The sequence below is a fragment of the Grammomys surdaster genome, unplaced genomic scaffold, assembly GCF_004785775.1.
Source record: "Grammomys surdaster isolate TR1022 unplaced genomic scaffold, NIH_TR_1.0 169, whole genome shotgun sequence".
NCBI lineage: Eukaryota > Metazoa > Chordata > Mammalia > Rodentia > Muridae > Grammomys > Grammomys surdaster.
Genome location: NW_021604617.1, coordinates 8,034,306 through 8,049,343, shown reverse-complemented (window position 1 = coordinate 8,049,343; position 15,038 = coordinate 8,034,306). Strand labels below are relative to the sequence as shown.

At 49.6% G+C, this 15,038-nt stretch overlaps 1 protein-coding gene across 2 annotated transcripts in view; it reads right to left on the bottom strand.

Annotated features, from left to right (window-relative positions):
• Positions 1 to 3,434: 3,434 nt before the first annotated feature.
• LOC114620528 overlaps positions 3,435 to 15,038 on the bottom strand; it is a 25,593-nt gene continuing 13,989 nt past the window's right edge. The window contains exons 1-2 of one of the 2 annotated variants that reach the window (XM_028766650.1): positions 11,716 to 11,810; positions 3,435 to 4,602 (exon numbers count right to left, since the gene is read on the bottom strand). In XM_028766650.1, the coding sequence (XP_028622483.1) occupies positions 4,270 to 4,602; positions 11,716 to 11,724 (342 nt within the window). In that variant the 5' untranslated portion in view covers positions 11,725 to 11,810 and the 3' untranslated portion in view covers positions 3,435 to 4,269. Of the gene's footprint in view, positions 4,603 to 11,715; positions 11,811 to 15,038 lie in introns of those variants that run through there. The other variant, XM_028766649.1, reaches the window with a different exon arrangement.

The following is a 15,038-nucleotide window of genomic DNA, read 5'->3' as shown; positions in this document are numbered from 1 at the left end:
TGTGTGTGTGTGTAGTGTGTTTTCTATAATCTGCCCACAGTTTCTGTTCCATCAAGCCAGTAAGGGGAGGCTCCTTCAACAGCTAACTGGAGGGTCATACAAACTAGCCTCTCAGGACAGTGACATACCATCACCTCTGTCACATTCTATGGATTCTATGGAATCAAGTTATAGGCTTCACCAACACTCCAGGGGAGAAGGCTGTACACAGACAAGAGATTGGGAGGTGGAACTCACCAGGGATATCTCAGGATCTTCGGTAACAATTGCCGTTGGACAATAACAGAGACACAACACTCTATTCCTTCCAGAACTGCAAATAGTTGTGTGGCCAGGCTACCCTCAGGAACCTAGAAGCTTCCAGAAGGCAGATAGTCTGTAGCCTTCACCACCTAGTACCTCCTATTCTGTGTGTTCTCTTGCTGGTTATTCCTCCCCACCACATCCAAGCAGACACTGATCCCCAAAGACTGAGCCCTGCAGGCCGGCTCTCTTCTCTCCTGTGACTCACTGCTGCTCGTCCTCTCAGATGAACTGGATGAGAAGGAAAATGCAGGAGTGATGGACAGGGTACCACCGCCTTCACCTCTTGCTGCTGCTGGGTCACACGGTGAAGAAATGGACTCCCCAGTTCTTGAGTTCCCATGGCAACACTCCCCTCCCTCCCCTCAGCAGGTAAGGTGCGTGTCCTTCTGCTGCTGCTCACTGGGGCGTCACCTACAACCGTGTCCGTGTCTCTGTTCTCAGTCCTCTCAATGTCCCTCTGTGATTTTTTTTTTAACGTGCATGGATGTTTTGCCTGCGTGCGTGTCAGTGCACTGTGTGTGCTGCGCCCACAGAGGCCAGAAGAAGGTGTGGGATCCTCGGGAACTGAAGTGACACATTGTTCTTAGCTTAGGGTGCTGGGAACCAAATCGGGTCCTCTGGAAAAGCAGTCAGGGCTCTCGACCACTGAGCCACTTCTCCAATGCCCTTGATTAATATTTTTTTGAGAGTAACATCTTGACTTGTTTAACTGGGAACTGAAACTAGGCAGGCTCTCGACCACTGAACCACCTCCCCGGGATTTTTGACCTTCTATTTTGAGACAAGGTCTAACTTAAATGCCCAGGTTGGCCTTCAAGGTGTGATTCCCTGGCCTCCACCTCATGCGTATCCGGGATCACAGGCCTGTACCACCAAGACCAGGTTTCAGATTCACATTTGGGAGGAGACTGAGCTCAGGATACATGGCCAAGGAACAAATGTGCAAACGCGCGATTGCAGAAAGGGTTGAAGTGTGAACAAATACAGAGTGACTGCAGAATGGGGGAGGGGGCGTGACAGGCACCCACGGGGACAAAACCAGGGAAGTCTGAGGCGCATGCGTAATCGCAGAAAGGCACGGGGAGGATAGGACCCAAGGCGCCATGCTGAGGTGGATAGTTTTATAGTCGAACGAAATGGACCAAGAAGCGTGGTTAGGTCAGAAGGATAGCAGAAGTCGGGGTATGAGTGAGCTCATTCTGACTCCTACATAACAGAATCCTGACAAATCGTTAATGCTGGGATTAATACACTCCACACCACTCTGCGGGGCAGCTTCTTAAACGGAGCCCTGGAGGCTGTACTTCCGAGATAAAACTCCAGGGGGCGCAAAGGCCCTGATGAAGTTAAAGTTTATGAAGTTAAACTCCTGCTGAGAACCCAACCCTGTACCCTCAGTATGGGTCGAACGGTCTGGAAGGGCGCAGATGATTCTGGTGGTCTCTCTGCCTCTCAAAGAAAGGTCCCAGTCTCGTTGTTGTAATAACATTAATTTATTGCATTAATGGTTAAGATCCCTTATATGCACACAGCCTGAACACAGCACTCCTCTCTGATGCTTCTCCAAACTCCATCAAAACGGCAACAAATGGTTTTTTAAATACAAGTCCCAAGAGATTAAGGCAGACGGCAGACAAGGTGAACGTAGTGGTGTATGCCTGTAATCTCAGCACTCAGGAGAGGCTGAGGCAGGAGGATGGCAACTTCCAGTCCAGTATGGGCCACAGCAAGATCCAGGCCAGCCTGGGCTACAAGATAAAACTCCACCTCAAAGGGGCAGGTTGAAAAGGGAACTGGCAAAAATGGTGATTTATTAGCGTGGAGAACAGAATCCTGACAAACTGTTAATGCTGGGATTAATACACTCCACTCCACCCCATCCCTGTGAGACGCGGGACCGCTTCTTAAAGGCAGCCTCCTCGTTCTCAAGGAAGAAAAGAAGGGTTCAAACACAGATCTAATCCTAGCCACAGAGGCCTCGGGCTCAAAAAGGGAGTGAGCCAGGGCCCCTGGAGTCAAGTCTGTGGTGCAAGATGTGGGGGTCATAAAATAGGACTGGTCAACAGCTCGTGCAAAAGGAAATGAGCTGCACAAATGGTGTGTGTGTGTGTGTGTGTGTGTAAGTGTGTGTGTGAGTGTGTCTGTGTGTGTCTGTGTCTGCGTGTGTCTGTGTGTCTGTGTGTGTCTGTGTCTGTGTGTGTCGGTGTGTGTCGGTGTATGTGTGTGTCTGTGTGTGTGTGTGCGTGTGTGTGTAAGTGTGTGTGAGTGTGTGTCTGTGTGTGTGTGTGCGTGTGAGTGTGTGTCTGTGTGTGTCTGTGTGTGTGTGTCTGTGTGTGTCTGTGAGTGTGTGTGTCTGTGTGTGTGATAGTGTGTGTGTGAGTTTGTGTGAGACAGAGTGTGTGTGTGTGTCTGTGTGTGTGTGCCTCTGTGTGTGTGTGGTGTAGTTGGCAGTTTTATTGTTTTTTTCTCTTTTTGAGACATTCTCGCTGTGTATCCCTGGTCAATCTGGAACTTGATATAGACCAGGCAGCCCGAGAACTCATAGATACCAGCCTGCCTTGCCTCTGCCTCTATCTCTGCCTGAGCACTGGGATGAAAGGCGTGCAGCACCAGATACCCTCTGTACAACTGGAGAACAGGCATCCTAGGCCTCGCTCCTGTGACCTGGGTAAAAGCTATGCTGCTGAACCAAGAGAGGCCCCAGTCTGGGGGCAGGGGTACAGTCTTGGGAGGATGGGAGGGCCCTCTGAAAATGGGGGACAAAGGACAAACTGGTGGAATGAACCATAGTTGGCAGGCTGAAGGAGTGCCCACGGTAAGCAGCTGGCGGCACAGGTTAGAACAGCCTCTTTCTTGGGTCCTTTTTTCTCTCCCTCTTGTCTCAAAAAGCCAAAAACCTGGGAAGCTTGTGGAGCTAGCCTGCAGCAAACAACAAAAGACAGACGGGGAGATAGAGAGATGGCTCAGAGGTTAAGAGCACTGACTGCTCTTCCAGAAGTTCTGAGTTCAATTCCCAGCAACCACACGGTAGCTCATAACCATCTGTAATGGGATCTGATGCCCTCTTCTGGTGTGTCTGAAGATATCGACAGTGTAAAAAAAAAAAAAAGCCAGAAACAATAAGCCAACTTGGTGGTGCACACCTTTAATCTAAGCACTCGGGAAACAGAGGCCTGGAGATCTCTGAGTTCGAGGCCAGCCTCGTCTACATAATGAGTTCCAGGACAGCCAGGGCTACATAGAGAGACTCTGTCCACCCCCCCCCCCAAAAAAAAAACAACAAAAAAGCCAGAAACAATCAGGAACATAGCTTAATTAGTAGCAGTCTTGTCTAGCATGCATGACCCCTCAGTAGACCGTGAGTGTGGTCTATTGTGATCCTTGACCAGTACGAAAAGAGGGTCAGAAGTTCCAGATCACCTTCAGCTACATAACAAGAATATAGCCGAGACAAGAATGGACTGTGTGAAACCCTATCAAAACAAACCAAAAGGCTGTTTTTACAGAAATGGTTACTAAAAACCTGCTCGCTTCCTGCATTTGTTCTCCATGCCCCCATGGCTGTTACAGTCTGGGATAAGATGATCTCACGAGAGAGCAGGATCCATTCAGCAGCGGCTGTTTTAGCTTTGGGGAGCATGGTCAAGCGTGGCCTATGGGAATGCTGAGGTCAGCACTGACATTGCGCCCTGGGAGAAGCACATCCTTGGGGCAGAGGGACTAAGAAGAAACCCTTTCAATTCTTCAGGCCCTTCTGGATAAACTCACCAGGTGGCAACCCTATCCATTTAGATGCCAGAAAAAAGAAGGACAAAGTTTATTGCTATTGAGAAGAGGCCTCCCTCAGCTGTCACAGGCATACCCGGCTAGCCCAGGTATACACCGCTTCTCCAGGCATGAACGATCTTTCCCTCTGGGACCCAGGATGAAGGTGCAGGGTGGGGACTTCCAGACGCCATGGACCTAGCTGCGCCACAAGATCAGGTTTGCTGGAGGAACATCAAAGCGTTTGCGGGTGTGGTCGGTTTCTCGTCGGTACAGGTAGCCACAGGTGGGCTTCTGCAGGGTGTAGAAGGGGGTTAGAGAGTTGGAATACTGTGACTTGTAGAAACTGAACCTGATACTAGTGTCTGGGTTCTGCCCGCGAGGATCCACCACCACTGGTATGTAATCTGCCTCCAGAGACTGCGCTCGGTCCTGCTTCCATTTCCGGGACAGCGGCGTCGGCGGCACCTTTGCCTTTTTGTCGGATGTCGTCTTTTGCCCATGGCTGAGGAGTAAGGATTTCTGTGAATCCTAAGGAGAGAAAAGGGAGGAGAAAGCTGGCAGGGCCGAACGCTGGGGCACCAGACTTTGATGTTTCAGTTGCTTGGGTAAGAAGGAGAATGGGGCACCATATGGAGTCCAAAGCTCACTGGCCAAGATGCTAGAACCTCCAGAGCAGTGGACCGCCTTCAAGCCCCTCCCCCTAGGCCTTGCCTGTGGACTTCTGCCCAATTAACAGCAACACCCGCCAGCCCAGCAGGCAGGGAACCTGGGTATTGCCACCCCAGTGACCTTTGGGGTCACTCTCCCTTCAACCTCTTGCCTTTTCCATTCGCCCCAAAGTTTACTTTTGGTTTTAATAGCCATGTGATCTATTTGTGTGTGTGTGTGTGTCTGGAAAAAATCCCAAAGCATCTATTCTAGAATGCAAGACGTTTAATGTGGCACCAACTATCCAGCCCTTCCCATCCTGTGTCCTGTCACCCACCCTGTGTAGACGGTTGGTCTTCACTCGTCTGCTTCTGTTTCCAGTCCCTCTCGCCTTTGTTTTGGCTACCTCCAAATTATTCGAGAATCCAATCAGTGCAAGCCAGAACGAGCTCTCTCGCTCACTGTCTTTAGGAAGGCCCTTACCCGTGACATAGACGCTCCTCAAATCCTGGTTCTTTGCTCCAAACCGAAGCATTTAGAGAGTGATCTGGAAATGTAGGTTCACCTCAACTGAATTCTAGTAGAGGGCACCCCACCTTCCAAGCTGCTGATGTGGTTCTGATTTAGAACCTCCCATTGTTACAGCTGTGCCTTGCCTACCTATGCCCGCCTCCCCCTAACCTCTGCTCTTGGCTGACAGGGCTCCCCACTGCTAAGAGTCCCCCCCACTGACATGTCGTTCCCACTGTTCTGACATTCATTTACCCTCTGCTATCCCATGTCTTCAGTGTCCTATGACAGAACCGCCATGTTTGTCACAGCACCATGCCATCTCCCAAGAATGAGACGTCCGTTTCTTTTCTTTTTTTTTTTTCATCTGTTTCTTTTTATGTGTTTCTTTGTGGGTTTTGTTTGGGTTTTGTTTTGAGAGGAATTCTCATATAGCCTAGGCTGGCCTCAAGCTCAATGGGGTAGCCCAGTCATGGCCTGGGATTCCTGATCCTCTTGTCTCTGGCTCTCAAGTTCCTTTTTTCTCGAGGGCTTTCAGAGTTGGGATAATACAATCAGAAGGCTGCCTGTGGGTGACCACCAACCAGCATGTGGACTAGAATATTAGATTCTGTCTCTGGGCCTTCGACTACCACCCATTTTCTCTCTCTCCCCAGCCTCAGAGCTCTAAAAAGAAGCCAAAAAGATAATGGGGTTAGGGAGAGTGGAGCCCTCCTACAGCAGCTGGGGGCTCAAGTCAAATAGAACCTTGGTATCTGATTTACAAACTACTTTCCCAGGCAACACATGACAGCATGGGACCTCATTCCTCATTTTCGAACGTCTTCTTATCTTCCCCAGGCAAGGAGCTCTCCCGACAGCCTTCCTCTTCAGGGAATGTTGTTCCAAGCCTGCTCTAGCCCCTGTCCTATCACGACCTGTGCCACTCCCAAAGCTGAGCCGGTTCTTTGGCAGATCCGCATCACATCACTTAACACTGTCTTCCGTAGACATCAGAGGAAAGATATTTTCTTTCATGTTCTTAAGTTTAGCCAGAGAGAGGATCTCTGGGTAAGTGGCCCCTCTAGCCAATCTGCATGTGGGCAAAGGAAGCAGAGGCAAGAAGAGCTTGAGAAAATAGTCCCTGTTCTTAATACTGGCAGAAATGAAAACTCTCTCTGTGCATGGCTATGAACTTCTCACTGGCTAGCCCTCCATGAGAAGGTGCCCAGGCATCCCTCACTGTGGTCAGACACTCTCCAACCACCCCATAAACCGTCCCCCAAGTCGACCTCCCAGCAAGATGAGACTCGGACACGAGTCCTCTATCTTCTCCTTGAGCCAGTTGCTTGAATAAAATCACCTTCCTTCCCTCAACACCCTGTCTTATGACTTGACTCCCCTGTTGTGTGGTGAGCACCCAGACTTGGATCCCCTCACGTTTCCAAGACGGTGTCCTTTGCCAGGAGGGACTAAAATAGGTACACACAATTTTAGAAAGTTGCAAACTGGGCCTGGAAAAGTGGCTCAATGGTTAAGAGCATTTGTTGCTCTTCTGGAGACAAAGGCAGGAAGATGAGGACCCAGGCCATCCTCAACTATATAGTGAGTTCAAAGCCCCAGGATGCACAAGGTGCTTCCTCAGAAAACAAGAAAGCAAGAGGAGTCTCCATTCTGAGACTTCTGAAAACACTGGGACCTCCTCCTTCAGCTTGCAATCTGAGACTTGGCATCCTGACCTCTTGGCCCCTGGAGGCTAGGACCTGGGATGACAGAGGCAGGTGCTTCAGAATGGCTAGGGAGCTGACAGAAGCCCCAGGGGAGGGCAGATAACTTTGCTGACAGAATCAAGCTTCTACTGCAGTGGTTTGAATGAGAATAGGCCCCACTGGCTCAAAGGTTTGACTACTTGGTCCCTTGTTGGGATAATCTGTGTAAAGGTTGCCTTTGTATTATTCAAATGCTGATTTTTGCAGAACAGAATGTTGAGAACAAGACTTCCAGTACTGTTATTTGTATGAAGCATCACTTGCCTCTGTGTTCGGTAAACATCTTCTCTATCTCCTCCCAATTCGTTTAATAAAGAGCTGACTGGCCTACAGCAAAGGAGGAGAAAAGAGACGGAACTTCTGGGCAGAGATGGGAAAAGAAATCAGGGAAAGAAATCAGATGTGAAGGGATTTGCTAGCCAGATGTGAAGGAAGAAACAGATGTGGTACTGAGGAGAGCTAACGAGCCATGCGGCGTTTAGACTAGTGCAAGTAGGTTAATTTAAATTATAAGAGCTAGTTGGCAACAAGGAAGCTGAGGCTTTAATAATTAATAAAAGGTCTCTGTGTCATTACTTGGGTCGAGACAGTCTGGAGAGAGACCCCAGCTGGTAGAACTATGGAAGGATTGGGAAAGTGTGGCCTTGTTGGAAGCATCTCACTGGGGGGTGGACATTGAGGTTTCAAATGCCCACACCATTCTAGTTGGCTCTCTCTGCCACATGGTTGTTATCTTTTTGTTTTTGTTGTTGTTGTTTTGAGACAGGGTTTCTCTTTGCAGCCCTGGCTGTCCTGGAACTTGCTCTGTAGACCAGGCTGGCCTCAAATCACAGAGATCCTCCTGCCTCTGCCTCCTGAGTGCTGGGATTAAAGTCATGTGCCACCTTTGCCCATGATTGCTGTTTTAACATGTAAGCTCTCAGCCACTGCTCCAGCACCATGCCTGCCTGCCTGCTGCCATGCTTACCATCATGATGGTCATGGGCTCCAACCCTCCAAAACAATACGCCCGATAAACTCTTTCTTCTGTAAGTCTCCTTAGTCACGGTGTTTCTTCACAGCAACAAGCATGTTTCACTCATCTCTGCCAAAGCTCCTAACAGACAACTGAGTGTTTACCCCAGTTTTTCTGATGCTGAAGCAGAGGTTCATGGATATCTAAGCTACCATCAGTTGAAATTTACAGAGTTTGTGACAAAGCACACCATATTTTTCAGAACTCTGACAACTGACTTGCACAACAACCAAAATTCCAACACAGCCTTCCCTCTCTGCCCCAGTCCAGGGCCTGGATCCACCTGCTCTCTGGGCACACCTGCTCTAGGCACACCTGCTCTGGGCACACTTGCTCTGGGCACACCTGCTCTAGGCACACCTGCTCTGGGCACACCTGCTCTGGGTACACCTGCTCTGGGCACACCTGCTCTGGGCACACCTGCTCTGGGCACACCTGCTCTGGGCACACCTGCTCTGGGTACACCTGCTCTAGGAACACCTGCTCTGGGTACACCTGCTCTGGGCACACCTGCTCTAGGCACACCTGTTCTGAACACACCTGCTCTGGGCCCCCACCTGTCATCTCTGCTCTAGATACTGCTGCTGCTACATTCAGGGCCTTCATACATCCAGAGATGAGTCCTCATAGAAACTTGGCAAAAGAATGGCTCATGGAAGGTAGAGGGAAAAGAAGAGAGGAAGAAAGAAGAGAGAAAATAAAAGGGAGGGGGTTGCTAGAGAGACTGCTCAGCAATTAGGAATGTTTGCTCTTCTTCCGAAGGACCCTCCAGTTCAGCTCCTAGCATTCATGCAGAATGGCTCACAACTACCTGTAACTCCAGCTTCAGTGGATCTGTCCAACACTCTCTTCCAGACTCTGTCAGCACCAACATACATGCCGCACACACACAGAAACACATCTCATATAAGTAAAATAATAGAAGGAAAGAGAGAGGGGCTGGAGAGGTGGCTCAGAGATTAAGAGCACTGGCTGCTCTTCCAGAGGACCCTGGTTCAATTCCCAGCACCCATATGGCATCTCTCAACTAATCTGACATCCTCACACAGATATACATGCAGGAAAAAAGCACCAATGTATGTAAAATAAAAAGTTTTTTTTTTTTAAAAAAAAAAAGGACAGCAAGAAAAGAAAGAAAAGGAAGCCAATGAGGAAGAAGGAAGAGAGCGCTCATGCCCCAGCCTTGCCCTGCCCCTCCCAGGGGCCAAACCAGAACAGCTGAGTGACTAATGCATGTTAACTCAGTGGCCTGAGAGCATCCATCACCTGCCCAGGACCCGGCACTGGAGGGAGGCTGGGCCTGGCTTCATTCTTTCCAGGTTAATGTCTGGTTTCATTTAACCAGCTCTGCCCTGTCAGGTCCTTACCCTGGGCATGAGGGTGGTTAGAGAGAGAAACCCTCCATGCTCAGGACAGCACCACGCCACCAAAGAATTCCCACGGCCCAGGACCAACAAGTCCAAAGCTGAGGAGACCTGCTTCAGAGCCTTGAGGAAGACACTGCAAAGATGTCTCTTATACTTCCTTTCTACAGAGTACAATGACGTTGACAGACAAGCAGAGGAGGTTCACGGCCACACCCTTCCTTCTGGAACCCTCTTCCATTTCCAAGTTAGAGTTCCAAGTGGGGATCCAGATAGAACTCTCCCTTGCTTCATGTCCCAGGCAGCCCCAAAGGCCTTTGAGAGCCACGTGTCAGTCAGCGTGTACTTGTCTCTATCAGGATTTAGAATGGCTGAGGCTAGACCGAGAAGGCCCTCTGGGACTGAGAGATGTTCCCTCCAGTGGAGAAGTACACTTGTACAAATATGGGGACCTGAGTTCAGATCCCAGGAAATGAGCCAGGGCAGCCCACGCGTACACCTGTAAACCCAGCACTGTGGACAGCAGAGTCAGGATATCATTACCAGCCTAGCTTCAGGCTCAGTAAGAGACCCTGCCTCAAAGGATTAAGGTAGGCGGTGACAGAAAAGGAAACCATACATGTTCCTTTAGCCTCTGTGTACACACACGTGCATACATGCCATGCAAATGCACATCCACAGACATTAAAGACTAGAAAAGGCATGACTTTCTACGTAAGGTAAGCTCTCAGGGTTGATCTTCAGTGAAGACACTGTCCTTGAAATTCCTCAGGCCCATGGATATGTGGCCCGGTTAGGACATGGGTATATGACCTGGTTTGGCCCAGGCCTGAGTATCCCAGCCTGGAAAGCCAATTCCACACTAGCCAAGAACCTTTTCTTAGTCTGAAGTGCTGATGAACTGAACCCAGGGTCTCTCTCACTTCTTCTAGGCAAGAGCTCTAACCACTAGTCTACATCCCCAGCCCTGGCCCAGGACCAAGATTCTCTCCTTACTATCTCACTTTCTGGTACCTGTGTGCCCTGCTGAAATGCAAATGCCATTGAGGTGAGGCAGCTGGGAGTCTCCTGGGGCACCCCAGGGCACCTGGTATTGTGGAACACATCAAGGCTTCCCAGGTTGAAGGCTGAGATCTGGCCTGCCTCTGCCCTTACAGGTCAGGCAACCTTCGAGCTTCTGCAAAATGGGCACCACATGGCCATCAACTTCACCAGCTTGTCCTGGAATGCAGCAGGCAGTGTGACTAAGAGGAATGCAGTGGGCAGAGTGATAAGATTGACTTTGCATAGTGTAGCACTCTTATCACTGTATGCTGCCTTGCCCTCAGTGGGGGGGCAGGGGACTCCAAAGACAGCAGGTGATAGACCCTGGGTCTACAGCTAGCTACCTGTTCAAATTGTAACACCCCCTCCACCGACTGTGTATAGTCTCTGAGTGTGTTAGAATACTCTATGCTTATTCCCGACACTTTAAAGAAGAGACACTAGGGCCAGTGAGATGGCTCAGCAGATACAGCTGCTGGCAGCTGAGCCCGACAACCTGTGTTTGATCTCCAGTACTCACATGGTTAAAGGAGAGAACCAACTTCAGCAAACTGTCCAACTTCCCTAGGTATGCCATGGCATGTACACACATACACACACAGACACACACTACACTCGGACACAAGCATACATACACATACATATACACACACAGACAAACACTCAGATGCACACACACAGAGACAGACACACACACACACATATACGCACAGGGGCACACACATACACACAGAGGCATACACATACACACTGAGAGTCACACACATACACTCTCAGAGGCACACACACACACACACACATATACACACAGGCACATACACACACACAGAGGTACACATACATATATACACAGGCACATATACACACACAGAGGTACACATACATATATACACAGTGGCACATGAACACAGATACACACCACACACATATACACATAGAGAGGAATACACATACACACATACACACACACACACACACACACACACACACAGAACCTGTACCTAGATTTAAGCAGCAACTTAACAGATTTGTCTAGGAGATGGTAACAGAAAAGTCTGGAAGGCACACTGAAGAAGCCAAGTCTAAAGGAACCAGAGGAATTGGGTGGTAGTTTTCTCCTCTGCCTCCCCCCCTCGGCCCCCACAGAAGACAGCAGAGGCCCGCAGGAAGGGACCAAGTTTGGCACGGCCTCGTAATCCAAGCCCCAGCTCCAGGAACACAAGCAGGCCTAGAAAGGACCTTCACCTCCCTTCAATCCTGTCAACTGCTGTGACCTTGGACCACCCAGCCCTGCCCCATGATGTCATCTCACTTTCAACATCTTTGACCAGTGTCTTCTTTGATGGTGGAATGGGACTTCTGGTGGTTAGGGATCCAGAGGCACCCGGGGTGTCTTGGGAGGGCACTGAGGACGCCAAGGCAAGAGGCCCTGGTGAGGGGGCTTGGGTATTGTGATGTCTCCTTACAGCATAAACTCACCTAGCTTCCTCAGGAGACAGACTCAGGGTCTGGCCCTCTCCCCTCCACAGTGTGCCCCCTAGGACCCTCACAGGATAGACAGTGGGGTAAGATATTTCTACTCTCTAGCAGGCCCCCCGACGTGTCATATGAAGTCACTAGCAGAGAGGAAATACATCCCCACCCTCTCTGTTTGATTGATGGTTGTTTTGATTTATTTATTTTATTATGTATATGAATTTTTGCCTGTATATATGTATGAGTACCGCATGCATGCCTGCAGAAACCCAAATAGGCCAGAAGAAAGCGGTTGGCCGCCTGGAACTGGAATTACAGTGGTTAAAAGTCAGCATTTGGGTGCTGGGAACTGAATCCCGTCAGCAAGCCACCAAGCCACCTCTCCAGTCCTGAATGCTCTTGCTCAGTGACAGGCCCTTGTCTACCTGCTTCAAACTCTCTATATAGTAGAATTCGTTCCTTAAGCCCGGATCCCTGCCTCCTGTTTGTCCCTCTTGTTTACTTACCTGTCCACCCGCCTTCTAAATTACAGAGTGTAAGACAACTGATGGGTGCTAAAAAGGGATTCGGAGTTGCGGATGATGTGTTGCTGGGTAGATGAGAATGGACCAGCCCTCCTGATTGGATAGATGGGGAATAGATCAGTCCTCCTGATTGGATAGATGGGAATGGACCAGCCCTCCTGATTGGATAGATGAGAATGGACCAGCCCTCCTGATTGGAGCCATCTCTGTCTTCTCATCTCTTGCTGTTTTCTTTACTCTCTATGCCACAAGCTGAGTTCTTTTGTTGTTGTTTTGGTTTTGGTTTTGCTTTTTGTTTATTTAGGTTTGGGGAGGTGTTTGTTGTTTTTCTTTTTCTTTCTTTTTTTTTCTTTTTTTCTTTCGAGATAGGGTTTCTCTGTGTAGCCCTGGCTGTCCTGGAACTCACTCTGTAGACCAGGCTGTCCTGGAACTCAAAAATCCACCTGCCTCTGCCTCCCAAGTGCTGGGATTAAAGGCGTGCGCCACCACTGCCCAGCTTGTTTTTATTTGTTGAGACAGGGATTCTCTGCATAACAGCCCTGGCTGTCCTGGAACCCACTGTCTAGACCAGACTGGCCTCGAACTCAAAGGCACGAGCCCTGCAGCCAACTTCTTAAGCACATCCTATTCTGTCTTCAGAGACTTGATAGATACTCCTCCTCTTACCATACTTTGAATCAGAGGCAGGAGACAAAGGAATAGAATGGATCATAGGATAGACTTCTGGCTTGCTGACGAGAGAGTGGATGGATGGATGGATAGATGGACCGACGAACTGAGGGATAGATGGATGGATGGACAGCATTTGGCTTGCTAACTAGGGAGTGAGTTGGTGGGTGGAAGGGTTAAATAGATGGACAGACAGCTAGCTAACTTGTTGGTCAGAAAATGGATGAGTAGGGTGGGTGAGTGGATGGACAGATGAATGTGTGGACACACAGATGGACAAACAGCTGGAGTGTTAGCCTAGACATGGGAGGGTAGGTATAGAGACAGGCAAAAACAGAGAGCCAGCTTGCTAAGGAATGAATAGACTGGGAGATTGACAGATGGATGGGTGGGTGGACGGGTGGATGGAAGGGTACGTGGATGGATGGATGGATGGATGGATGGATGGATGGATGGATGGATGAACAGATGAACGGATGGATGGACGGACGAATGGATGGATGGATGGATGGATGGATGGATGGATGGACAGATGAACGGATGGATGGACGGACGAATGGATGGATGGATGGATGGACAGACGGATGGATGGATGGATGGACAGACGGATGGATGGATGGATGGATGGATGGATGGACAGACGAATGGACAGACGAATGGATGGATGGATGGATGGATGGATGGATGGATGGACAGATGAATGGATGGATGGATGGACGAATGGATGGATGGATGGATGGATGGATGGATGGATGGATGGATGGACAGATGAACGGATGGATGGATGGATGGATGGATGGATGGATGGGGAGATGGTTGAAAGGGGGATGGGGGAGGGATGGAGGAGGGATGGGGGTATGAGGGATGGTTGAATGGGTGGGTAGACCAGTAGGCTGATGAGCGGGAGGCTGATGAGTAGATGTCTGGTTGTTCCACAGAAAACAGATCATAGCCCATGAGCCAGGTTCCTTGAACCTAAATCTGAGCCATACCATCTCTTTGTGTGTGACTTTGGACACACTGACCGTCTTCGCTCCGTTTTCCTCCACTGTGAGATGGGGCCATGGATGGTCTCTTCCTATCAGACTGGGACAGAGTCGGTAGGATGATGATCCATACGAATTCATCACTCCGAAGACACTAGCAATCACTGTGTGGGCAGCTAATTGATGGACGGGTGGGTGGTTTAATGGTCCGCCTTGATCTCATCTACAAAACCAAGGTTGGGCCGGAGGGGTGGCTCAGCAGTTCAGAGCACTGGCTGCTCTTCCAGAGGACCCAGGATTCAATTCCCAGCACCCACAATGGCAGCTAAGAATCAGTTGTACTCCAGGTCTGAGTGATAGAACACTGTCTCCAGGTCTCCTGATACCCTAGGCACACACATGGTACTCAGACATACATGTAAGCCAAACACTCACACATATAGAACAAAATAAAAATATATAAATAAACAAACTTTGTTTAAAAAAAAAAAAGCCCGTACCCACTAGGGTCCTACCTCTCATGCACCACACTTGACTGGCACCATCTCACCATCTGCTGCCTGGCTGCTTAGGCTAGTCCTGACTTTGTTTTCTTCCTGGCACCGTGTCTCTGCTGACTGTGGGTGATGTAGTGGACTTTGGGGCCCAGAGGCAACCTGGAAGTGGAGGTGCTGATAGCTTGTAGGCTGGACCTAGATCTCATACCCTTATGGTCATAACCCTTAATTTCCAAGGATATTGGGAGGGGTTGAGCACCAGAAGAAGAGGCCCCAGCAATCAGAATACTGAAATCTCAGTCAGAGAGAATGGGAAGATGGGCCTTTGGCAGAGTAGCCAGCCTTTCTGACCCAACAGAGAAGGCCTAAGCTTCAGCCCTGGGCCTGACGAAGCTTTCAGAGGAGCTTGTGAGGCAGGAAGTTTTGAGAGAGAGAGAGAGAGAGAGAGAGAGAGAGAGAGAGAGAGAGAGAGAGAGAGAGAGA